The sequence below is a fragment of the Rhipicephalus microplus genome, chromosome 4, assembly GCF_043290135.1.
Source record: "Rhipicephalus microplus isolate Deutch F79 chromosome 4, USDA_Rmic, whole genome shotgun sequence".
Taxonomy (NCBI): Eukaryota; Metazoa; Arthropoda; class Arachnida; order Ixodida; family Ixodidae; genus Rhipicephalus; species Rhipicephalus microplus.
Window position 1 is genome coordinate 80,709,079 of NC_134703.1, and position 24,881 is coordinate 80,733,959.

The 24,881-nt window shown below is 44.4% G+C and overlaps 2 protein-coding genes across 2 annotated transcripts in view; one reads left to right on the forward strand and one right to left on the reverse strand.

Annotated features, from left to right (window-relative positions):
• Positions 1–24,881, forward strand: part of LOC119172129 (uncharacterized) — a 108,763-nt gene that overhangs the window by 58,598 nt on the left and 25,284 nt on the right. The gene's annotated exons all lie outside the window — the stretch shown is intronic.
• On the reverse strand, positions 1,703–13,403 carry LOC119172739 (facilitated trehalose transporter Tret1). Its single transcript, XM_037423885.2, has 3 exons — positions 13,181–13,403; positions 12,196–12,462; positions 1,703–3,508 (listed from the first exon to the last, which is right to left on the reverse strand). Exons 1-3 carry the CDS (start codon positions 13,248–13,250, stop codon positions 2,337–2,339), a joined length of 1,509 nt encoding a protein of 502 aa, XP_037279782.2. The 5' UTR covers positions 13,251–13,403; the 3' UTR covers positions 1,703–2,336.

Consider the following 24,881-nt stretch of genomic DNA (forward strand, 5'->3'; position numbering starts at 1 on the left):
CACTTAACTGAGTGCTGCTTGCGTACTGTGGAGCCAGTGTGATGAAGAGGATCAGCTTTCACATTTGTCTGAACCAGATATGAATGTAAGGCCTTACGAGTAATGAATCACACTTTCGTGTAATTTCGTAGTGTAAGTGATTACTATTTCGAAACTGTAGTGCTCTGCGTAATTTGTCTCTATGAGGACTGATGCACTCAAAAGACAGGGGCGCAACAATGAACACAGATAGACCAACGAAGTCCTTCGTCTGTCTATCTGTGTTCCTTGTTGTGTCCATGCCTATTGTGCGCATCTGCCTCCATCAAGATGAACCACCGATGAGCCCAAGTTTAAACCCTCTTGCGCAATTCAATTACGTTGCTTTGTAACTGATTACCAATAATCAGTCACTTTTTTTCCCGGAATCCCGTTGTGACCAATTTTTCATGGCAGTTCTTGTCCCTAAAGGTATAAGATGGCTCTACAGGGACACTCCTTTCTTTAAGACTTGTTGTGCGCACGGAGCCTACTTTGTCAGCCTTTCTTTTGCCGTATCTGCCACGCCTTACTCAAGTGCCAGCATCAGCGAATCACGACCCTTCATACAGGACATGGACTGCAGGAATGAAGCACTGCTCAGCTACGAGATAGTTTGAAATTTGCTCCTACGTTGTGATACCAGCCTTCCCAATCCTGCGCATGTACTGAGACAATGTTCACCGTAGCAGCGTACCTCTTAACGAGAAAACGTGGAATAATCAGCGACGACAACTTTGAAAAACCACCGCTGTTGAAAGTTATGAACACCTAACACTACATCAATGAAGTGACCGTCAGACTACGATTCTTTACGCAAGCCTTCAGTCTTCTTTTTACCGCGCAACATAGAGAAGTTGAGTTTGAGTAAATTTGGTTATTGTGTTACAGAAGGAAAATTTGTAGAGGGTTGACACTATAGTAATTGATTACATTTCTGTAATGACCCAGTTAGTTTGCTATGGCCGTAATCGACCATTGCTACCAACTGTATTTTAAAGAAAATGGTTGTAATTGCAATTGCTTAGGTATTTTCTATAACGTGAATGAGTCCGCTCTGAACAGCTGCATATGCCCAAGTTACACCATGACCTTCGGAATCAGCTCCGGCGACGTACCACAGTTACCCACTTGTCTCGGGTACAACATCTGCCACGAGTACAGCATAAAAATATAAAGGGGGTGGGCAACGGAAGCAGGACAGGCTGCTGACTACCTAGGGGGATTATTGATTGATATGTGGGGTTTAACGTCCCAAAACCACTATATGATTATGAGAGACGCCGTAGTGGAGGGCTCCGGAAATTTAGACCACCCGGGGTTCTTTAACATGCACCCAAATCTGAGCACACGGGCCTACAACATTTCCGCCTCCGTCGGAAATGCAGCCGCCGCAGCCGGGATTCGAACCCGCGCCCTGCGGGTCAGCAGCCGAGTACCTTAGCCACTAGACCACCGCGACGGGGCGACTACCTAGGGGGAGGGGGATTTTATTGGCACACGGAAGTGTGTAAATACAACGTGAAATAACGAAGGACGCTAATTAAGTAAACACAGGATATTTGGGTCTGGCACCGAAAAGATTATTTTCAGCTAGGAGTTCAAATACAGTCTCGTTCTAACTACAGGCAGCAATGTGGTTCCTGAGTAGTTTTGCAGAATGCAGAATTACCACGCAGTCGTGTCCTGACACGTACATCAAATATATTTATCACTCATTGGCATGGTTTATCGATGAGGATGTCACAGCCAGACATACAATTTGAAGAAAAGAAGTCATTGAGGTTATTTGATGAGATAATACACACGAAAAAAGCATATATGGAGTGAGATCTAAGTGCAGTTCAGGAGAAGAGAACAAAGACAAAATGTTTTCGTGAAATGCATAAGAAATAAACTGTCGACCTCTCTTTAACGATTTGGTATGGCGAACGTAATTGTATACGTAACATTACAATATCCCCGGAACTTTATGATATGTTACAACTAGTAGGCGTATGATTGATCTATACCAATTTACTGCCTTTTCGTTCGCATACCACAGCTGATATGGTACCCAAGATACTTTTTAATTGTTTCTTATGATTTGCGTATTTCTATGAAACAACTTCTCACACTTGAGGTACTGCCGGCCCTTGCCTTTCCAAACTTCATATTATAAAGTCGTTAAATAATACTGTGCGTATTGTTACAAATAGCTCTGTAGATACATTGAGGGCGTCCAACGTCCGGGTTTGGAGCCATCACGGGTGTAAATGTGCGCTAAGATGCCACTAAAAGGTGAAAAAAAAGAGTCAGGACTAGTTCACACTATTACTTTAGCTTGTCGCCGCATCACTAGTGAAGTCTCCCACTCGTTTTCCGAAGAGCCTCTCAATTTCTTCTAACGTCTTTTGTTTTGTTTCTGGAATAAAACTCCAGAACAAGATGCAACCCACTAGTAGCAAAGCACCGAACAGCCAATAGGTAGCTGCAGCTCCCATCAGAAGCTGCATTCTGAAAAACTCCTTGATGAGGAGGAATGAGTAGCCGAAGCCGAACGACGTGCAGAATCCCGTGGCAAATCCTCGAACACGCAGCGGCAGCATCTCGCCGAGAAGCACCCAGGGAAGGTGGGACATACCGATGTTGAATGCAACGAACAAGAGGCCCATGGACACGATCGGAAGCCAAGTATATGAGGTGGCGAATGCGTCTGGGCTGTGCTGCTTCAGGTAGAACGAGTACCCGAACAGGAACAAGCTCATGCTCGTCCCGAAAGTAGAGACTATAAGAAGAATTTTACGACCGACGCGATCCGTGAGGAATGTGGCCATCGCTACCACGGCCACTTGCACGACTCCGATGACTATGCTGCAGTCTTCTGGCGCCATCGACGTGCCCGCTTCACGGAAGATGTCATGGGTGTAAACGACTATGACAGTCACCATCGATGACTGCTGCACGAACATGACTAACAGCAAGCATAAGAATGGCCCGTAGATGTACGGGAGAGCCAGATCCCGTAAGTGAAAGCTTTCGGTTCCGCAAAAGCTTTCTTCAATAGCCGCAAGCTCCTTCTTGCCCTCCGGTCCCTGGTAGAATAGTAATGACTCCAGCGCTGCCTCGCGTCGACCCTTCTGCAGTAGCCAGCGTGGAGACTCCTTGGTGTAGAACAGAAGGATGACCATCAGTATTGTCGGTGCCATGAGAACGACGGCGAGAATCTGGTAAGTGAGCCACTTGCCGAGGACGTACGTGGCCAGCATGCCACAGAAGAGAAAAACATTGCTTCCAGTATTGAGTAGGCCACGGATGTGTGACGGGCAGATCTCGGATATGAATACAGGCACCGCGGGTGCCACGATACCGACAGCAACGCCTGTCACCGAACGCCCGATGAACAGCACAGGTATGGACTTGGCGAAGATGATGCACAACCAGCCAGCCAGGAACCAGCCACAGGAGACGAAGAGAGTTGTTCGACGACCGACGAGGTTCACGAGTGGCCCTGGTAGATGAAAACGAATGCAATAGACAAATAAAATCACGCTTTATGGCCCGTAATTTGACGGTAAACTATGCGCTCATTATTTCAAGCTCAGCTATAGTTTTCGGTGGTTCAGTGTGATCTTTTTTATTTTATTTATTTATTTGTCATACTGTTAACCCTCACTTGAGGGTCGTTACAGGGAGGGTGAAGAAGTGAGTTGCACAAAATTAAATATTTGAAAAATCGTAAAATGAACTCTGTAACATATAGCATAACTATATGAGAAACACAGTTACATGCTTTTTCACTCAATATATTTACAACATGATCTCTATGGCCAATGAAACATTTCTAAGGAAACACATACATGAACACAATAACTATACATTCTCAACAAAATGCCTACCAAGAGCAACCTCAATATCACTCAAAGCTCCTTTTTGCACCATATCGTTCGGTAATTCATTCCACATAATAATAGCATCGGGAAAGAAGGAAAATTGGAAGATATCTATTCGAGCATGTATTGGTTGTATGAATGTAGTGCATGTTGTTCTTGGAAACCCTTTGTAAGAATGCTTCAAATAATCATCCCTGTTTATTTTCACCCCGGCATGCAAGATCTGAAAAAGACGTTTAAACCTCTGTGTTCGCCTTCTTAATTCTAGCGATTTTAATTTACATACTTTTCACATTTCAGTAACAGAATTCCTTCTTCGATATTAGGAGCAGATAAAGCGAGCTGACATTCTCAGAATGCGTTCTAATTTATTTTTTAAGACCTTTTGGTGTGGGCTCCACACAGCGCTAGCGTATTCTAATCTCGCACGGACATAGTTTTGTAGGCAAGCAGCTTGACATCTTTTGTGGCTCGGCCTAACTTCCTTCGTAGGAAGCACAATTTTTGACATGCTGATTGACAGATGTTATCGACATGAGGACGCCAGCTCAATTTATCAGTTATAGTTACACCCAAGTATTTAAAATTACAGACTTTCACCAGCATATTATCATCAATGCTATATGCAAATGAAAGCACTTCCTTCTTTTTTGTAATGTGTGTGTAAGGGGATTTTTTAATGTTAATTTCCATACCCCATTTAGAACACCATAAGTTTAGGGTTTGTAAGCCCTGATTGATATTCACTTGATCTTCTCTGCACGATACCGGACAATAGATTAGGCAGTCATCTGCAAATAGCTCAATGTTTACTGGTGGTTGGACAACTGATGAAATATCATCTATGCATAAAAGGAAGAGTAGGGGCCCCAATACAAATCCTTGAGGCACCCCCGAATACACCTCCCGATTTCCCGACATAGCATCTCCCACTCTAACTGCGTGTTGTCAATTGCTTAGATAAGCCCTGATCCAACTGAGAACATTCTCACTAATACCGACATTGCGAAGCTTGAATAGCAGCTTATAATGTGAAACTCTGTCGAACGCTTTTGAAAAATCGATACATATAACATCGATTTGCATACAGGCATCTACAGCTATACAAAAGTCATGTATAGTTTCAACCAGTTGTGTGACTGTTGAAAGGCCACCGCAAAATCCATGCTGAAAGGGGCATAATAATTCCTTTTGTTCTAAAAATTGCCGAATATTTTTTGCCACTATATGTTCAAACATTTTACAACATACTGACGTGAGTGAGACAGGCCTATAATTGTTCAATGTTGTTCTATCACCACCTTTAAAAATTGGGACAACAATTGCTCTACGCCAATCTTGAGGTAACGAGTGTCATTTTAAAGATTTCTCGAAAATAATCACTAGGTAGCACGACAGCCACTCCGCGAATCATCGCAAAAATTGATTCGATTTACCGTCAGGTCCACATGACGTTTTGGTATTTAAAAGAAGTAGTTGATTGAATATACCTTCTCGGTTAATATTTATATCATCTTCCTGAAGTGTCAAGGTAGCACCCGATTCAATTTCCTCGTTGTCATCCTGATCCTTACAGAAAACCGATTGAAAAAATTAATTGAGTCTTTCAGCTATATCTGACTTTTCTGTGATTACTTCTTTTCCATCTACAATAAGATCAATTCCCTCATTCGCTTCCTTAAAAAACAGCCAAAACTTACGTGGTGAGTTCATTAGAAAGTTAGTGAGTGTGCTATTGAAAAAAAATGTTTCTTGGATTGCGCTATCTCTGCTTTCAAGTTTTTTTTAGCACATGATATTTCGGTCGAGGCCCTATGAGTTTTGCGCAGTCTTTTTAGTTTACGCTTCATGTGAATTATTTTCCTACTTATCCATGGATTTCTTCGTTTTGTCTTTTTAACGCGAGTGGGTATAAAGCTGTCTGAACAGTAATCTACAATTTCCTTAAAACGTTTCCAGATCTGTTCAACGGACTCAAGTTTTGATGCCTCCTGAAATTCGCCAAGCGACATTTCTAAAAAGTCCAGGATTGCTGTATCATCAGCACGATCGTAATCTTTAATATATGCATACACAAGACGCTTTGCTCAAAAGCCGGTATCAAAAAAAAAAAAAACACGTCAACCGCAACCATTCTGTGGTCTGATATGCCGTCTTCAACGGATACGGCATAATCAGTCACTCTACTCGATATGAAAACCAAGTCTAACAATGACTGTGACGTAGGGGTAACTCGTGTGTAATCTTTTACGATTTGTGTGAGATTATGAGAAAACATCAGCTCTAATAACCTATCAGCACTACGGGTTTCCGCATGACCAGTTAGCTTACCCAATTTATATGCGCTAAATTAAAGTCACTAGCCATTATCAGCCTTGTGTTTTCATTTACATGATCGCACAAAAACATATTTAATTCTCCTAAGAACTCGGGTGGACTTCCGGGTGGTCTGTAGACGGCTCCAATGAGATCCGTATAATTAGCGTAATTGACCTTGCACCACACCGTTTCTGGCAACTGGCAATGTACTGTTGTTGCCGCTACGTTGTTTTTAATTGTCACTGCCACACCACCACCTCGGGTGTCCCTGTCCCACCGGAAATTCTTGTATCCTGGTGGTAGGATGCAGTTATCTGTTATATCCTTATTCAACCATGTCTCCATTAAGACAACAACATGGGGGCTGTGTGTAATCAACAAGATTTCTAAATCTGTTACTTTATTTACAATGCTTCGCGCATTCAGTGAAAGAATTTTTAGCTATGAACGCGCCTTCTCAGATGATTTTATGCCACTACCATCGGTCAGTTTTGGCACATTCGAACTGCTATGAGCAGAATGTTCAGAGCCGTGGTTACGTTCCTTGTTATCGTTTTCTTGCTTGCATTGACTACGAATATTTCGTGTCGGATCCCACTGATAAACCTCGCCCTTCACTTTAAGCTTGTCATAAATCAACTTCACTTTTGCTCCCTTTGCCCTTTTGGTTTCGCAGCTTTGCCATAACTTTTTCCTAGCGTAGACAGTTTCCTATGCTTAATCATTGCTGTCACTAATAGTAGTCCCCTTCAATTTTTTTGCAGTTTTTTAGCACACTTTCTTTTTCGCGGTCATCGTAAAAATTAATGATGACCGTTCTTGAGCTATTTGGTTTTTGCTTGCCAAGCCGGTGAATTCGGTCAACTGATTTTACTTTAATACCCAATTTTGCGTCAAAAAGTTTATGAACAATAGTTTCCGTTAGGCCTGACTTGGTTTCACCGGAGTCTTTTGGTAGGCCGAAAACGAGTAGATTATTACGTCTATATACTCCAGTTTTCGTAATCAATTAACTTCTGTTCTTGTTGCCTAACTATAGTTTCTAGCCTGCAAATTCGCTCACTCATTTCTTCAATAACTTTAAAATAGTCCGTCAACTTTTCAGTTTTAATATTTCAATCAGATATTTTTTTCTCATAGCATCTATCTTGGTTTCGGATGCTACCTGTTTTTCTAAGAGTAATCTTTGCTCACACTGAGCACATTCACCAACTTTTTGAGGTCCGAACAAAGCAAATTCAAAATTTTTATCTTCGACATGCTTTAAAAGAACGCGGTGGTGAACCATTTGTGCGAGCGGTTAAATTGACGTAGGTCTGGGTAGTTTACATGCACACTGTAATTGCTGCTTATTGGTCATGCACCACTGGGAACTGTCAGTATCAGTGGTCGACACAGGTGGCCTCCAAAACTGAATTGCAAAGTACATGGCTTGCTCACAAGTAGACGAGATGTCTCTTTGAAACACACTGTGGCAGAACTACAAAAGCCGAGACGCCGTAGTTGTCTCCTATCGTCTTCATTTTTTTTCCTTCACAGGTAAGAGCCGAGAAACGGCTCTCACCTCTTCTTACTTAGATAAATTAGAAAGTTGAATAGTTTATACAGAAGTAGCAATTTTATTTCAAATGTTTCATTCGAAGAAATTGCGCAGCGTCACCTGGTGCATTTTTTCACGCTCAATGTACAAGGTGAACGTGACGCACCTGCAGTGCTAGTGACATTCAGTATTGTTATTGTGCACACATCTCCACAACGAGTCGAGTGCTGTTACGGTCGATGAAGCCGTTGGCTCTGGCAACTGCTTTACCCTTCTACTTCCGCCATCACTGTCGCACACATCCGCGTATACGGCCACGATATCGTCAACGAACAACATAGCGGAAGCGACAATGGCGTGGTCAACGGAAGCGTAATCACTATTCGTGATGCTGCCAGCGATTGCGATGAGTCGACCTTTGCTCCCAGTCTATACTTAAACAAGATCACGGTGGGCAACGAAAAGTAATATCGGAGTCCCTACTTTTGTTCAATGCACCGAAACCAACCTTTAGCACTCCAACACATCGTGCACGCCATGTTTAAATAAAAATTGCACACCTCGGAGGTCATGTTCCTGGTGGCGCGTCATACAAGTTCATCATAGATGTCACCCTCACCCCTTGTGGCGGCCAATTCGATTGTTGAGCCATCAAGTGGACCAATCAAAGCCCCGTGAAAACACAACATAGCCGCTTGTGTCATCTCGGAAGGCCGGTTAGCAACGTACAATGCGGGAATGGTCCCTCAGTTGCGACGTAACAGTGTTCTCAATGCATCGCATCCCATAAAATCTATGCCGGGGCCAGCTGAAGACTACGTAAGAGCCAGAGAAACGCAGCGGCTGGGAACGTAACAGCACAGTTTTTCTGCAGTCAACACTAACTACTGAGCATTTGTTCCGGGTATACCTCGCAGCACGCTGAACCTGATAGTTCTGGCCTTCGTGCGTGCGTTTTAGGAACCGCAGATAGTAATTATGTAATTGGCGAAGACGACAGTGTGTACATAGCCAATAGGATTTCTCGGAAAGGGCGTCTACTGCGTGTTTGCTGTTGTCACTGTAAATAGACCTACCTAATCCTTGCACTGCTCAACTTTGTCGAACTCAGTGTCACTGTTTGCTGTAACTGCTTGATGTACTAGAAAAGTAAGGTGGTCACTTGAAGTGGTGCGCGCTAGCACCTCTCCTCCCTATAGGTGCATTCTTTTGTGTTCGTGCAGAATGCCGCAGTAGCTTTGGCCTGGTACTCCTGCCGCACCTAAGTACTTCAAAGAGGAGTGCAGGCATTGCCTGTCCTTGACTGACGATTTCTACGTGCCAAGTACGCGACCTTACGATAGAAGCAGAATGTTCATCTGGAGCAGCCTGGCAGACTGTCAACGATTACATTGTGTTCGCTTTGGTCGATGCGTACCAGAGTCTGGTTGAACGGAAAGGTTTGCTTCGTGTCAGGGCGCATCATGTGTTGCCCTCCGAATCACTTGGATTGTCAATACGATATATTATTGTGTCGGGCTGGTTTCTGAAGAGCAACCGGTTCTGGGGCGAGGTAGTGTCGTTTACACTACTACTACTACTACTACTACTCCTACTCCTACTACTACTACTACTACTACTACTACTACTACTACTACTACTACTACTACTACTACTACTACTACTACTACTACTACTACAGCAACATCGCATAGTGGTGCGTGCGGGACGTAGTTATCGGGATTCACTGTTGTGGAATAGGATGTTTCTCATATTAAACGGTAATAATGAGTTCCAGGACCGCTAGACCTGAAGATGTGGTAACCCACGCCATTGTTGTGGTGCTGTATGATTCCCTTGATAACATTATCGAGATGTATCTGCTTGTGTGACCCACCATAAGCTTTAAATAATCAGCTAAGCATTTTGTAAACCACCAAAACTTGACAAAAACAAGAACTGTGCGCACGCACAATCTCTCATGCTCTTGTTTTACTTTTCGAATGCTGTGACACTGAGTTATTGGGATATCTTTTTAAAACTTTTTAACGCGATGATGCTAGGCTTTTTTCGAAAGAAACCAATAACAACTTTCTAACGTTTTTTTTTTCACAGCAGTAACATAATGCAATGTCGCTGATGTGCTGCGAAATTATTGTGTAAGTAGCGTACAGCACATATTTAATGTTTGGCAGGCCACAGATGAACTAGTTTGCCAGAATAAATTATCTCAAGTAACGCACACGATTTAAGGCAATACAACAAGCAATACCACTTCGTCCTACACGAATTTTCACTTAAGCGAGGAATACTTCTCTGTAATTTAGGAACTCGGAAAGTCGGGACCCAGCTTAACGAAATTGCACGATCCACTTAAAAACAAAAACTTTGTGACGTTACACAACTGGCCACTGATAATGGTGACCAGCTCAGCCACTACCATTTATAAATGCACCATTGCACAGGACAGAACACAAAAGCGAATAACAACTATAAAGCAAATAAGTACGCTATATCCGCATGTTTCTACATTTAAGTGTACAAGCACACTGCAAGGCAATCTACACGGTGTTATTTTCCATTATCTGCAAAGTAATTCACTTTCTAAGCACTTGATTTTTTATGTACAGATGCTATCTCCCCACATGTGATAAAAATCTGCGTTGCCGTGGACGTCGCGAAGGGTGTAACAGAATTAGTCAAACACTTAGTGTATTTTGCCGAGTCACTCCATCACACAACTCCGTTTCGGGGGTTTAACCTGGCGGCGTCGGTCAGATTTAGATGATGACGAAAAGCTTGAGGTGGTATAACGTTGCATCAGCAAGCACAGAACAGGGTGTAGTGGCGGAAAATAGGCAAGGCTTTTGCATTGCAGTGGGTGAAGTGAGGCTGCTGCAGTGCTGGTTCCGCTGCTGCTGCTGATGGTGAAAAGCTGGGAATTCACGTACTGTGGGACGTCAGCGCACATTAGAAAACACAGAATGACCTAAATTTATGGAGCGCTCCACAATGGCGTGTCTCAGAATCTATCTGGTTTCGGCATGTTGAACCGCGCAAATTGCTATAATAATTAGCAGTTTTATTCCTCGTAAGTACAAAGCCCAACAATAAGGCTTAAATTGACGAGCAATCGTTTAACGGAGGTGTTGTCGGGGAAAAATATTTGAGAAGTTGACTTGCCTTCGCCAGGGCAGCCGCCCTGAAGAAGACAAGTTGGCGCTTGCTGCAGCGACACTAACCCCCTTTCGATGGTTCATAGCAATTTTTACAGCGGCCACGTGTAACACGTGGCCACGTGTAGTGGCTTCATTGCCCGAGAAGGCATGCAGTGGTGCTTGCGAGTATTTGGGAGGAGGACGTTGCTATAGCTTAAGCTATAAATGGGGGCTGCGGATCACTCACTGCCAACAGCACTGCCAGGTTACAACTGTGCCTTGTCTCTATAGTAGACTTATTTCCTTACGAATGGCATGGGCTGATAAAACGATGAGGCGTCTCAGACTGCTTCATTACTCATGAAGACCACTCGGCTGACGCTGAAGCTGCGAATTTCATGGTTTTTCAAAAGTGAGTCTCTGTAATGTAATTATTTCGAGTAAGATTCGTTGGAATAAATGAACAACAGAAATGGCAATAAAAGAAAGAAAAGGGATTGCGTCATCGAGAACAACATACCGGACTCGCAAAAAAAAAAATAAAGATATGGATAAGCGTGCATTCTGTTCACATAATATCTTACTGCCCCGCTTCCTACTCGATGACACTATATGCATGGTGCTCCACCTGGCCCAACAGTCAACGCTTCTGAGCCAATATTTAAGGTAATAACTTGTCGGTTCAGTTGGCCGTGCTCTTTCGCGTGTTTTACGAAGTCCGCTTTACAAATTAATATATTATGAAGTATGCATGACATTTTTTTCATTGAATAAGAGAAAACGAACACTGCCACATTCATGAATTTGCGTGAGATACAGCATAATCGCCAACGTTGTTATGAGGGATACAAAGGGAAGACAAGTAGACAACTGGTAAGTGTGTCTACACAGTTTTTCTTGACAGAATAAAGTGTAATAGTGGGGTTTCACGTGCTGAAACTACAATAGACGTGCCGTAATAATGACTGGGGTTAACTTCGGCCTTCCAGTGTTGCTTACCGCTCATGTAAATTGAAAAGTACAGGGCGGCCCACCATGCCATTACTTACATTCTGTTAAAAAGGCAGATTCTCACAAAGCGATTACTCAACCTTCGCGAACATTAGATGCCTTGAGAGGAACACTCCATTTGTAAGCATCTTTGTAGGCTAAATGACCACCTCTTCCACTTTTATCAGAATTTTGGGCTGCAGAAGTGAGTGCGCAACACGAGAAAAGATTAGGAGCTTTTTTGCGTGAGAAAAGTATTGCACCAGATGAAAAAAAATATAATATCTAGCCGTGACTACCGTCACCCTGCGGTCATTACCTCCAAGTAGCCCACCGAAAATGGAACCAAATTTGACGAGCGATCCGAACCAGGCGCTGTCATCGACGGTGAAGTTCATCTTGGACCGCAAGTCGGGAAGCGCCGGCGACGAATAGGTGACGGAGAAACCGAGTGCCATGGTGCCCAAGTAGGCAGCAAGCACGGCCAAGTACAGTGGACGTCTTGCTGGAACTGCTGGGATCTTTGTGACTGAGGGCGCATCGACGGCTTCCGGTTGTTTGAAGTCATCTGCCGGCTTGATGGGCACTGTGCAGTGACGTGGGTTCGGCATTCAGTTGCGAAGAAATCCGAACGAAATGAATATTCACAGAACACACAGCTAACGCTAAGCAGAGCAGCGGCCTCATACTCTCGCGAGTTATTTTTTAAATCGTACTAATTTTCCCAGTCGAGTGCAATTTACTTGCTATTACTCAATTACTTTCCGCCCCTTATCGGTTCTGCAAACTTAGGCATGGTCACTCCCAGTGTTTGTGGCCGTGGATTGCCTCGTCGTTTCAGAACGCTGTTACATAAACTGAGAGTGGGCTCTGTGCTAGTGCGTGAACGATTACATTACCAAGGGCGTAATGACAGTCCGTTGCGGGCAGCCTGTTGCTCTTGCGAAATACTTGAGCATCTCATAGCGCACTGTTCCTAATTCACTAAGCAGCGAGTTTCGCTGATTGAGGAACATAAATTCATTGGACTCAAGTGAATGACCCTAGACAATATATACCTCCTTCCGAGAGGTTGTTTCTCGATGCGACTAAACCAATCGAGCTCTACTGACTTTTATGGACCACTAGAAATGCGGCTAGCATTACGATTGACTGAGAACTGTGAACGAGGAACTCAGGGGTAAGTAGCCTTCGTAGGTGGGGGACTAGACAGAACGCAGAGCTTTTCGGTTCACGTTGCGGCGTTTGTTAGGCACACAATCACCGCAGTATCCTCAGTAGTCTAGAGCGGCCATTTTTCTCACCTTTTTGGAAGTTGACACCCGCGTAGTCGGTCACCCCTGAAGGCTCGCGACATTTTTCTACAATGCCCATTACGGATGTTTGGCTTCTTTCCGAGCACGTGACGATAAGTTAGTACACTAAAGAAAACACCAGTTTGTTGTTCGGCAGGTGTCTTCACTTTGCTCCGCGACTGCACGGTCGATACAGACTGTACTAGCGGTGAAAGTAAGGTGCATCGTGCCCCGAAGCTCTCGAAAGAAAGAGAATCGAATCATACGTGACAAGCGTGCTTATCTCAGTACTGTTTGCCATGTACTCTAGCGACGTATCGAGTGGCCCTTCCAGTGAGACAGCGTGCACGTGTTCTTCATGGCTGCAGAACGAACAACTTATAGACAAGCTGTTGAAAGCAAATTGGCCTGACGCTTTAGCGGAGCCATTCGTCGTCGGGGAGAAACAAAGGGCACCAATTTCGCGCGGCATGTTCAGTGAACTTACGACACGACCATTCCCTTTTTCTCTCTCACTGCAAGGAATCCCCTAATCACTTCCACCCGTCAACAAGAGGTCCCCGAAACAAGCATGACTGAAGAAAGGTCAAGGATGCAACCCCCGTGGATGAAAGAAAAGGGAACATTATAGAGCTGTCACCTGTTTCGTGTTCAAGCAATACGTCAAGTATCGCGTGTAGCATGTCGTAAAAGCAATCGTTGCAATCACTAAAGCAGGCTATATAAAACAAAGACGGAAAAGCTGGGCCCATTATCGAAGAAATGTACATCACTAGTCTCTTTTTTTGTCTAGGTGGATTGCGTCTTCAACTTTTCTTCAGCGTGAACCAACTAGCCCAATAACACGTTCTAGTATTCAAGACTGAGAACCAGTGCGTTAGATCATTGCCTTAAAAAAAAAAAAGAACAGGGCCCCTTCAGCAGCGGAGCTGTTAAAGCCGACCGCTGGTGTGTGCAGAGCGAGCAAAAAGTTACCATGAGAAAGAAAGGGAATAAAGACGGAAAGCAACAGACCTAGAAGGTATATATATATATATATATATATATATATATATATATATATATATATATATATATATATATATATATATAGAAAGAGAGAGAGAAAGAGAGAGAGACGAATACAAAAGAGCGAGAGAGCGAGATAAACAGAGAAGGAAAACAGAAAGGGGAAAAGAGAAAGAGAGAGAGAGTGACAAAAGAAGGTTAATATATAAAAAAAACAGAGCAGGAAGCCTCACTTCGCACTTCCATCAGGCGTGGCACCACCAGTACGAAGTAGCCTTAGATAAAAAAAAAAGGCTTCATGGAGCGGTGGCAGGACACTGCTTATTTAGTGATATGAACCGAAGTACCCAAACAAGGCCATTGCTTGAAAACACTGCTGCATGACAGTGCTTCGAAAATCTCTCCTTCCATCATTAGCTCCCTTAGAGAAATATGCAGTTGTAGTGCTTCTCTAGACGGAAGTTTTCACTTTTTTGACTCCCAATTTTGCTTTCCAGTGTTCAAAGTGTGTGAGGTCGCACAAGGCACGATAGCAATAAAAATCGAAAGCCCCTGCAAACTTACGCCAATTGGCTGCGCGGGCTGTTAAAGGACTCGTCCCTTTCCTCCCAATCTACAAGACGCGCAAATGCAGTGTGGTATCGACAGCAGCACTTGTAGGCCACGAGATAGCGTAAGAGTGCCCTTATATAGGCAATATTATGCTCGAGAGAGTGTCTGCACCGTATCAGCAGATTACGAAGGCTTCAGTGTTTTCGCAATGGTGGGAAGTTTCTGCGTTGTTTTATTCACGCGAAACCGATGCCTAGCAGAGTGAGGGATGGAGGCTCGGGACCTTGATGAGAAAAAGAAAGGACAGGAGAAAACCAAGTAGGCTGAGCATTTGTTTTTCCATTTGGCATTTTTAGTTAGCTTGTGTGATTTGACGTTACAGATCAACTTAGGCACGTCGTAACGGTGGACTCCAGATAATGTTGACTTCCTGGGGTTTTTTATTGTGCACAAAAGTCGAACAGTTTACGGGATTTTAGCACTTTGCCATCATCAAAATGTGACCACTATGGCCGTGATTGAGCTCGGGTTTTTTTTTTTTTCGGTCAGCAGCAATAGCGGTGGCTGATCATCGTTATTGTCGAAAACTTTTCCCGATTCAAAAAAAAAATAAAACTAAAAACGAGTTTTGAGAAAGGCTATTGCCACGTTCCATTTCTCAAGTTTTGTTATCGCCCCAATACATTACACAATTCTCAGCGCTAACCACGCCTGCAGTTTTTGAGAAGCTTCATGACTGTAGTAGATTATTTTGATAAGATCACGCCCACTCCGTGAACTGTACAGATTATTCTCGAACCTACGTCAACGCCAGCGATAACGCTAGAACATTCGATGGCAAGAGTATAAATGCCGACGCACTTCTTAACTTGTCTGTTACTTCCAGCTGTTACATGCGTGTCTACTTCCAGCTGTTACATGCATCATTTATGCAATTCTTGCTGTAAATTGTCTACATTTCTTCACACCACTATACGAAAAATTTAAGTACCTTCTACTAGAAAATACGCATTGTGTTCGGCTACGCAGACATGCGATGAATATTCATGTATTTTAGTAATTGTAGTTTAGGTCGAAGAATAACAGTCACTAATTCATCGAACGACTCGAGTGTTGTTAGTCGGGCTGACGAGTTACTCGTGTTCGTAACTGAGTGAAACACCGACCAGAGAGACGATTCACAAATGAAGCGCTTGACGTGTGTGCGGTTTTGCATTGATCGACAACCAGCAAAGGTGTAAATGACGTCATTATTGGGGGGTGCAAAGAATCATCTACATCCACAAAGAATGCTTGCTTGTGTGAAAAAAAAATTCTTCGTAGAAGGATAAGCGCAGGCACATGGTACTTGTCGGGCTATGCATATTGTTGTGGATTTTCTGAAAGACGCAGAGAAAAGATGATGACTTAGTTACTCTTCGCCCACCTCCATCGCTCTTCATTTTCACGTTACATTTGTTCTCACCACGATAAGGTCGGAATCCCCTCTCTGACCTCAACCTAGACAAGTCGTTTTGGAAGCATGAATTTGAATGGCATAGTTATCTTGTGCTGGTATCTTAGATGTGTTGTTATTAGGGTGCTTTAATAGAAAAGTTAGAACTGATAAAATTCATTTACGCTGTCACAATTTCATGAAAAAAAAAACCAAGCATTTTAACCGAAAGAGTCATTCGAACGAGTGACAAGGTTAAAGTCTGATGATTGAATATCAGCACGCACTTTACAAAGCCTATAGAATAATTGCTTCTTTACAATGGGTACTCTTCACGCAAAGGCTCTTTTTTTGTAATACGGCTTAGATCACACCAAAACTGTCACCGTTGTTATTACTTGCGGAAGCAAGCACAACCTGTGTGAATTCCTTCGAAAAGGCGTATGGCCTTAACGAAAGAAAATTTTGAACGTTAACCGGGTAAAAATAGGGAGTAAAAAAAAAACATGGACGCATTGTTCTTGTTGCAGATCATTCCTGAAAAAAAAAGCTCTTTGTGCCTGGTGGAATATAATGAGAAAGACAGCGCTATTGAAAGGTGAAGGGGCAACCACTTCAAAGGAACTTTTTTTTGGAAGACAGTGCTTTGAAAGCGTTTGGAGCAAGGTATCGAATCAGCCGAAGAGACCAGTAAAAGACCGGAAGCGCTGCTTCTTTTGAACGCTAAGGTTTGAACGAACAATGACCCTTTGTGTTCGTTCAAGACGGAGAGAAAACAAGCACCCGGATAGATACTATTTCACGCGCCTCCTCGTTATTGAGAACACCATGTCCTCTTCTCGCCGATATTGTCACTGAACAATAATGTGAAATGAGCTGCCGAGATCAGCATAAATTGAGGGCCGTAAATTGAACGAATGGGGCAAGTGCGGCATCTTTTCAAAAACCACAACGTACAGAGGTTTGGTCTCTTTTGAATCCGAACACGCCTCACGGCTTACTTAATGCAACTTTAACGATTGCATATGTGTATTCTGATATTCCGCCTTTCAAACTGTTTAAACTTTCGTAAAAACTGATATGTACTATACGATGCCTTATGCCCCGGAGGATGAATGGATGGACTGATGAAAAACGTTATTGAACAATATATCTGTGGTGGGCGAATCAGATCGTTGCGGGCCCCTCTCACGGTGAAGAAGTCAGGCCAAGACCAACATCCGCATCGTGAGCCCTCTGGACAGCCGATAGCTGAGACCCAGAATCGGGGCTTTCGATAACAGATAGCCACGCGTCCCGATTGCTTTTGCCTGTGTCTCGTAACGAGTAAAGCCTCTATACCTTCCGAAAAGTACAGCGTTCTTTTAATCTGCGCCGCTTCTTCGATCTCCTCCAGCTGGAGCAAGGTCATGGTACGTCACAGGGGGCGCCTCTACCCCAAGCGAAAAAAAAATGGCAGCATATCCACGGGGTGAATGATGGAGAGTGGGGCGAAGCATCCATCCGTCCATTCGTTCTTGCTTCCGTCCGTCCAAGCGTCCGTCTGTGTGACCGCCCGTGCGCCCATCCGCCCGTCCGTGCGTGCGTCTGTTCGTGCGTCCACACGTCCATCCGTGAGTCCGTCCCTGCTTTCATCCATGCATCCACCCCTGCTTCCGTCCATGCGTCCATCCGTCCGTGCAGCCATAAATGTGTCCGTCCATGCATCTGTCTGTGTGTCCGTTCATCCGTCTAGTCAACACTCCAAGTACCATCATCTCGCATCTTTTCATCATATATTCCGCATATATAAGCACCACCATCCAGCGGACATTCCAAGGACTAAACGAGAGGTGGCACACTTACAATTTCTTACGGCTTGAGCCTCGTGTCTACTTCCCACCTTTAACCACCTCGAGTTCATGGTATATACTAGTTCACTGTATTCAAGGCACTGCGGCCCAACGCTCGCTAAACCTTTCTAAAACCAAGGAGATTACGCCCAGCGAGTATAACCTAGCAACCCTTTCTTGTCACATAGTGCTCAATGTACATGCCAATGGCTGCTAATTGGGAATGAGAGACAGGAGAATTTTGCTTATAGTTAACGCGCACGCTGCGAATTTTTTATTGTTCAACAACGCACAGAAGAAATGCGTTGCTCCCTACCCGTGCTCCCGACCGGGTTGCAGAAATTAGGTGCCTTTTCTCATCTTCTAACCACTACCACCACCAGTAACGAGCTGCAACGCCTTTCTTTGTGACATTTGCTAGCCTGGACCGTTTGTCATGGAGGAAAGGATATTTAAGGGCGAAACTCCTTAAGACCAAATCCAGCGATTTTTTGAGGTGAATGAATCTCAATGAAATTTGCTGGGTATGTTCACTTGCGCATTTCAGTCCTTTATGCCAAATCACAAATTTGAGTGATGCACTGATCGTTTGCAAATGAATTTTATAGATTGCCTCTAAAAGCTCACCTCACTTGCCAGAATTATTGGCAACACTGTCCGCGTGTGACGTCATGTTTGGCATGTCAACGGAAGTGACGCAGCCAATGGCATCGCTACTTTGGCCGCTACAGCGTTTATTGCGCTTTCCACATGAAGACGGTGGCGGTGTTTGGCACGGGTATAGCACGGGGATGCTTTCTTCCTGCTTCTGTTGTGTTTGGCCGGTGCTTCGCTGGACTGGCTTTCACAGTTTCCATACTCCACCCCGGCGGAACGAATATACGGCCTCCAGCTCTACCAAATAGTACACCATACAGAGACAGGGCGCTCGGTTGGGTTTCGGTTTCGGTATTGGAAATTTTTGCTTATTAAAAACTATTTTCAAATTTCCTGAGCATTTCAGCTATTGGGCTCGTGAGAAGGGTGTCTCAGGAACATAGAAACACCATACACTTGACATTGTCAAAGAATTGCCGGAGTTGGCCTTTAAGGTCGATGCTTGTCCGTTGGCGTTGGCGTTGTTGTGAGCCGTAGCCGAACACACGCAACGTACCTACTATACGCCATAATGATGACGATGACGCTGATGACGATGAAGATGATGACGATGATACCAGAAGAGTTGTATGCCGACATGTCACGGACCTTGCAGATAGCCGAGATCCTGATGACCTTGGACAAAGATTTACCGAGGCTTCTGTGAACGCAGATCCACGTGCGCACCCACACGTGCTACAAACGTGGGAGGACGAAGTGCAGATTCAGAGTAACATGCACAGACTTCGTCTTTGCCAACTGGAGGCAAGAACTGATGCAACAACACTGTAATAACATCATTTATGACTAATAAACACTATATAGTCAAGGACGCTGGATAAAAAAAAGAAGCCGGTTGCGAGCCGCCAAAGCGGCTCCCGGGCCTAGTTCACCTCACGCCCACTCTGGTGCCACCACTCCTTAAAAAATAAATGCTTTCACACGCATGGCTACGTGTCATAGTAGGCCGTAAATAACGCGTTTCGTAGCTGCACATCACAGGTTAGATTCTGAATGGTTATTAGGAGTACCTATTACACAAAATATGTGAACAGTTTGCCCTAGGAGGGTCAATCATTCGTGGAGTATAGGTCTCAATACTGTCCCTGACTGCTGTCCGTTTGACTCACCTGAAATGAAAAGGGTCACTGATTCGGTTTACGGGGAAGAAATCGCCGGGCAGATACTAAGGGCTAACGTACCGGCCCACTGAAAAGTACCACGAAGGCAGCACAATATATATGTAGGTGCTCTTAGTGGACCAACGACGCTGGTTATGGTCCGACCAAGTTGAAAACCAAGAGTGTATGACACAAACAAAACATGTATTCTCAGCAAATGCATCAAACGAATTTTCACACTCATAAAATACTAATTACAGCTAAAAAATCACTTAAAGGTATTTAAAACAACGGAAACGAACTTACCACGCTACAAATGCAATCTCACGTATTATAAACTGCACAAGAACACTTAGCGGCCCCATAAATTCACCACATGCATGTACTCCAGATTTCCTTGAACGTGTCTTGGATATTTCACTTATACCCCTGTCACACGGGCACTTAAAAGTCTTTTAAGTAAGCAGTCTTTTTCCGAAAAAGAGTTCCTGACAGCCGACACACGGCACAGAGCGAACTCCTTTTCAGAAGCGGTCTTTTTCGTAAACGGAGTTCGTCGATCTCTTTTACGGCTCCGAATGAGTAGCCTCGAAACCAGTGGGCGCCAGCAATTTTCGAGTGGTGGGAAAAAAAAAGAACGAATGCTTATTTTTATGTCACCAAAACTCTTTGTAAAACAAATTTCATATCCTGCAGAAGGTGTAATGAAATCTTTTAATGGTTATTTCCTTTTCTACTCTCGTAAGCAGCTACAACGCGTCGGCAATATCCCGTGGTCACCATCTTGATCCACTCGTGTTCCAGTACAGCGACAACAGCCTCACAAAACTGCCTGTATAAGGTATTCACTGTCGAGCGTCCAACGTCGAATAGGTTGGCCACAGTCCTATCTTCGACTGACGAGCACAGCTTGTATAGCGCAATGCCGACTCGCTTTTCAGGATTGGTGGTTTCACGCATGCTGGTGCACTGTCTTTCGAGCTCACTGCGCAAGCTCTCCACAATGAAACGAAAGGTGGACGGGTACACTCGAAAAGATTGCTTGAAGTTTTGCTCACCGAGGTGAGCTACAGTTCCCTCGAACCACCTCTCGTTTCGTCTGAACGCCCAGATCGATCGATCGCAGGCCTTCTCCGACAGCTCCAGTGCGCACAGCAAGGAATTGCTGAACAGCAGTTTCTGCTTGATCCTCTCCTTGGCGGCTTTTGCAGCGTCTGCCTCACTTTCCAGAGCGAAAAGACAGGCCGTGAGGCTTGGGATCCTCGCTTTTTCTTCCGTACGGTCGCCCATAACGTGTCGAGAGCAGTCGAGAGCAGCGAAAAACAAATACGGTAAATAAAAGCCCAGTGGTGCCAGACGGACTTGTGCACGTCGCTAGTTATGAGAATGCTTCCTTAACTAGTGCAACAAACTTTCACATTGGTGTTTTTTCATCTCTTATTCTTAAATTTATTTGAAGAAACGAGCAGTGCAACAAGTCTTTAATTTGTACATAGTGATACATTGTTTAATTTTCATTGCTTCTTTTTTAACTGCTAGCGCCACAACGTCTTCCAACGAAAACACTAAAAGGAGATCGTTGCTGCCGTGTGTCTGCGCCGCAACAACTCTTTGTTAAAAGTCTTTCAACTTCGTAAAAGACCACTTACTTAAAAGACTTTTTGCGCACCTGTGTGACACAGGTATTAGAGGAAACACTGAAATGGACTCCAGCGCTGGTAGTCGTCCTGGCCACACCCTTCAACAAAGTACTCCAGCGGCATCATAACTTGATTCTTCAACATCGACTGACTGCACTACACGACTCACTCAAAGTGTTCGAATATCACAACTTCTTGGTCGAGTTCACTACCCGTCCTACCCTCCGTCACCTATAGTTTGGATCCTTCCTGGGTTTGCGAACATTCCAAGTAATTGCAACAGCCAGGGAAAAGGGTTTAGTCTCGCCGGTTCGTCTGCCTAGACGGTCGCTGACCCCGCTCTATATGGTTGATTGGGCGAGTTGATGATACATGATTCTTTTCAAAATGAGAGCGCAGTACTTAGACTGTCTTTCTGTCCCTGTCTTTCTGTCCACGTCCAAGTAGTGCGTTTTCATTTTAAAAACCCGCTCTGATATCTCGAATTCTCCCGATCTGTGCTGGTTGGCTGTCATGTGTGTAAGGGGTAAAGGCCCATGCCCACGTATCCGTCGCCGTGTGTCGGCGCGTCTCTTTGACGTGGTGGTGAGCCCTCTCTCATATGGAGAGAGAGAGAGAGAGAGAGAGAGCGTGGCTTCGTGTAGCCAAGGTACCACTCTTTCTATAGGAAGAGGGCGTGGCGCTGCGTCAAAAAGCCTCGCGAAGACGCATTCTGACGGATACGTGGGGTAAGGCCTTAAGGGCACGCCCCAGGTGCGTTTTGATACTTGTTTTCTTGCTTCGTTGCGCGTGCCCTTGAAGGGAATGTTTAGCATGGTGTTATGATGCTGTCTTCTGGAGGCGGCCGCCCGCGTGTGATTCGGCGCTCGTTTTTGACAAGAATAACCCCCGTATTCAGAAACGCTGTTTGTCTGGAACTTAACTTGTCACCGACTTGAATGCAGCATAAACGCGTTTCGAACGCGCTGTCTTTAGGCGTTGCCAAGCAAGGAGGTTTTAAAAAAAATTGCTGAAGTGGAAGCTTCCGTAATGCTTTGCCAGCAGAAGTGAAGCCAGCTTTTGCCCTCCAAAGATCTCATAAACATGCTATTTTCTGGTGGTGCCCACTTAAACATCAAGTGGCTTTGATTTGTTTGTCTAAAGGCTACGTTAACTTTAAATTGAAAGATAGTTGTTTCCAAAGAAATAGTCAGCAGAGACTAGTATCTCTGATTTAATCTTCAACTAAAAACCCTTTATATCAAGGCTTACTTAAGAAAACTATAGTAACACAAGGACGCCCTTTGAGCACTATTTGACCATGAAATATTGCCACGTTAAGTTCGTTAGGCGTGCGAGGAAAACGCTGCTTCTCTATCACCGAACGCCAACAGCTCATCATGCCTCTAGTAAGATGGCTGCCGCAACTGCCCCCTTACGGTTGGCACGGCTTCACTCGTGGGCAAGAATTTCCACATTTTTTAAAAACATTCTTGGTGCCAAGGCAGCACGAACGCACAGACACGTTTCAAACGCACTGCATTGAAGGCGGTTTCAAGTCAAGTTCAAGTGAAGGAGCGTTTATGAATACGGGGCTTACCCCCGTATTCTAGAACGTCCCTTCCCTCAACGCATCACCTTCACTTGAGAAAGCCGATGGGAGCGCCATCTCTAAGAACGAAGTCACTACATATGAGAGATAATCTGCTCTCATTCATGAGTAGCGCAGCTTCATTTTCAGCTGAGCAGTGCCGCACTGCTCAAACTCTGTCAAGTGAAGGGTGAAAGCCGAGTCGAGGAGCGCTTGTAAATACGGGGGTAAGTGATCCGTTACAAATAATACGAATCCCTACACGCTTCTCAACTTTGTAGATCGCAGGGAACTACGTTGTACTTCAAAGTAGCGTCTTTTTATCGCATTGGAGCAGCTCAGTGGCACACAACAGCTTCGCGGTGTCCACCACTAAGGAAAAAAAAAAAAAACTGCCACAGACGCGTGCACCAAAGAATCGTACTCGAGCACAGGAAACATGACGCGAGCTACCTCCTCACCCACGATCGCACCAAAAAAGAACATGAGAAAGCACATGAAAAAAAATTGCAGACACCACGTACAGTGGGAATCGATATGTGATGTACGAATGAGGAAGGTTGATATTTCACTTTAAAATCCACACAATGTTACGAGGCAGAAGTAAATTACGCCATACATGACTTTTATGACATGATTTTCATATTCGGACATGTAATTTGCATTCATAGTCCATTCCCGTATGTAATACCGAATTCGGTATATGTGGAGCTGTTCAAACGGCCGCGAGCGTGCTATGAGTGTAGCATGTAGTCAATATTTACATGACACGCATGCCCCGATTATCATGTTTAGACGTGTCATTTACTTTCGTCGTCTATTCACGTCACGTAATACCAAATTTGGTATATGTGATGTTAGCGAAACGGGCGCGGGCATATCATGAACGTGGTACGGCGGTGAGCGCATCATGAAGGGCCCAATATAACGTAACGACGATAGTTATAGCACGAGAACAAAACGACAACACAGAGACAAGAAACTGTGTCGTCGTTTTGTTCTCGTGCTATAACTATCGTCATGCCATACCAACTAGCCCAAGCTTCCACTCTTCCGACGTAACGTTGACGCGCACGCACGCTTGCCGCAGTGAGGCTACGTTAGGAAAACGCGAGCACTCTATGCATAACTTCGAAATCTTAGCGCAAAAAAAACGAAGACAAAAAAAAGAGACGTAGACGAAATGAGCGCTACCTTCAAACCACGTTTATTTGGAAACACACATGAGCGTATATAAAGTCTAATCCCTGAAATCTCACGCTTCCTCTCTTAGAGATATAGTACTATCCAAGACCATACAAAAACAACAAACGTATAATCGAGAAATAAACAGGTAAACGTGCATGCGTAACTGGAACGAAGAAACCTTAGCGAAAAAAAAAAAAAGACACCGAGTCTGCATCTTACACTGCGAATGTCGTCGAAAGACGATAGTCTTGCGTCTGGAGAGAGTGGACAAAACGTTTATTTGATGTTCTGCGCAAGAAAATCAGTGAATTATGTTCTGGAGGCGCTGCGTTAAAGTGCCTCGAGCGTTTTGCGGAGGCAAACGAGCTCATCGAGGCACGTTAGTCACGAGTGCCATCTGGCAGTTATTTTAAAAAACGCAGGTGTGCGCGCCCGCTGAGAAAAATGCGCGCCTGTCTCGGGGGTGGTGAGGTGTAGAACGCAAAGTGATTGGCAGGTGCCACCACCATGTCGTCGTAGCAAAGCGTTGGAAACGCTTACCTTTTTGCGCATCGCGTTGAACTGTCAGCGCAGCGCGATAAACGCTACAGTCCTTAGAGTTACTTGTGTGTGCCTCTTCTAGTATAAAGGCAGACATAGCAAACATCGAAGTGTTGTTATGGCGCCTCAGGTATGAGCAATCATTGCGTTTCAATTGACAATCACACAATTACGAATGCTAAATCTTA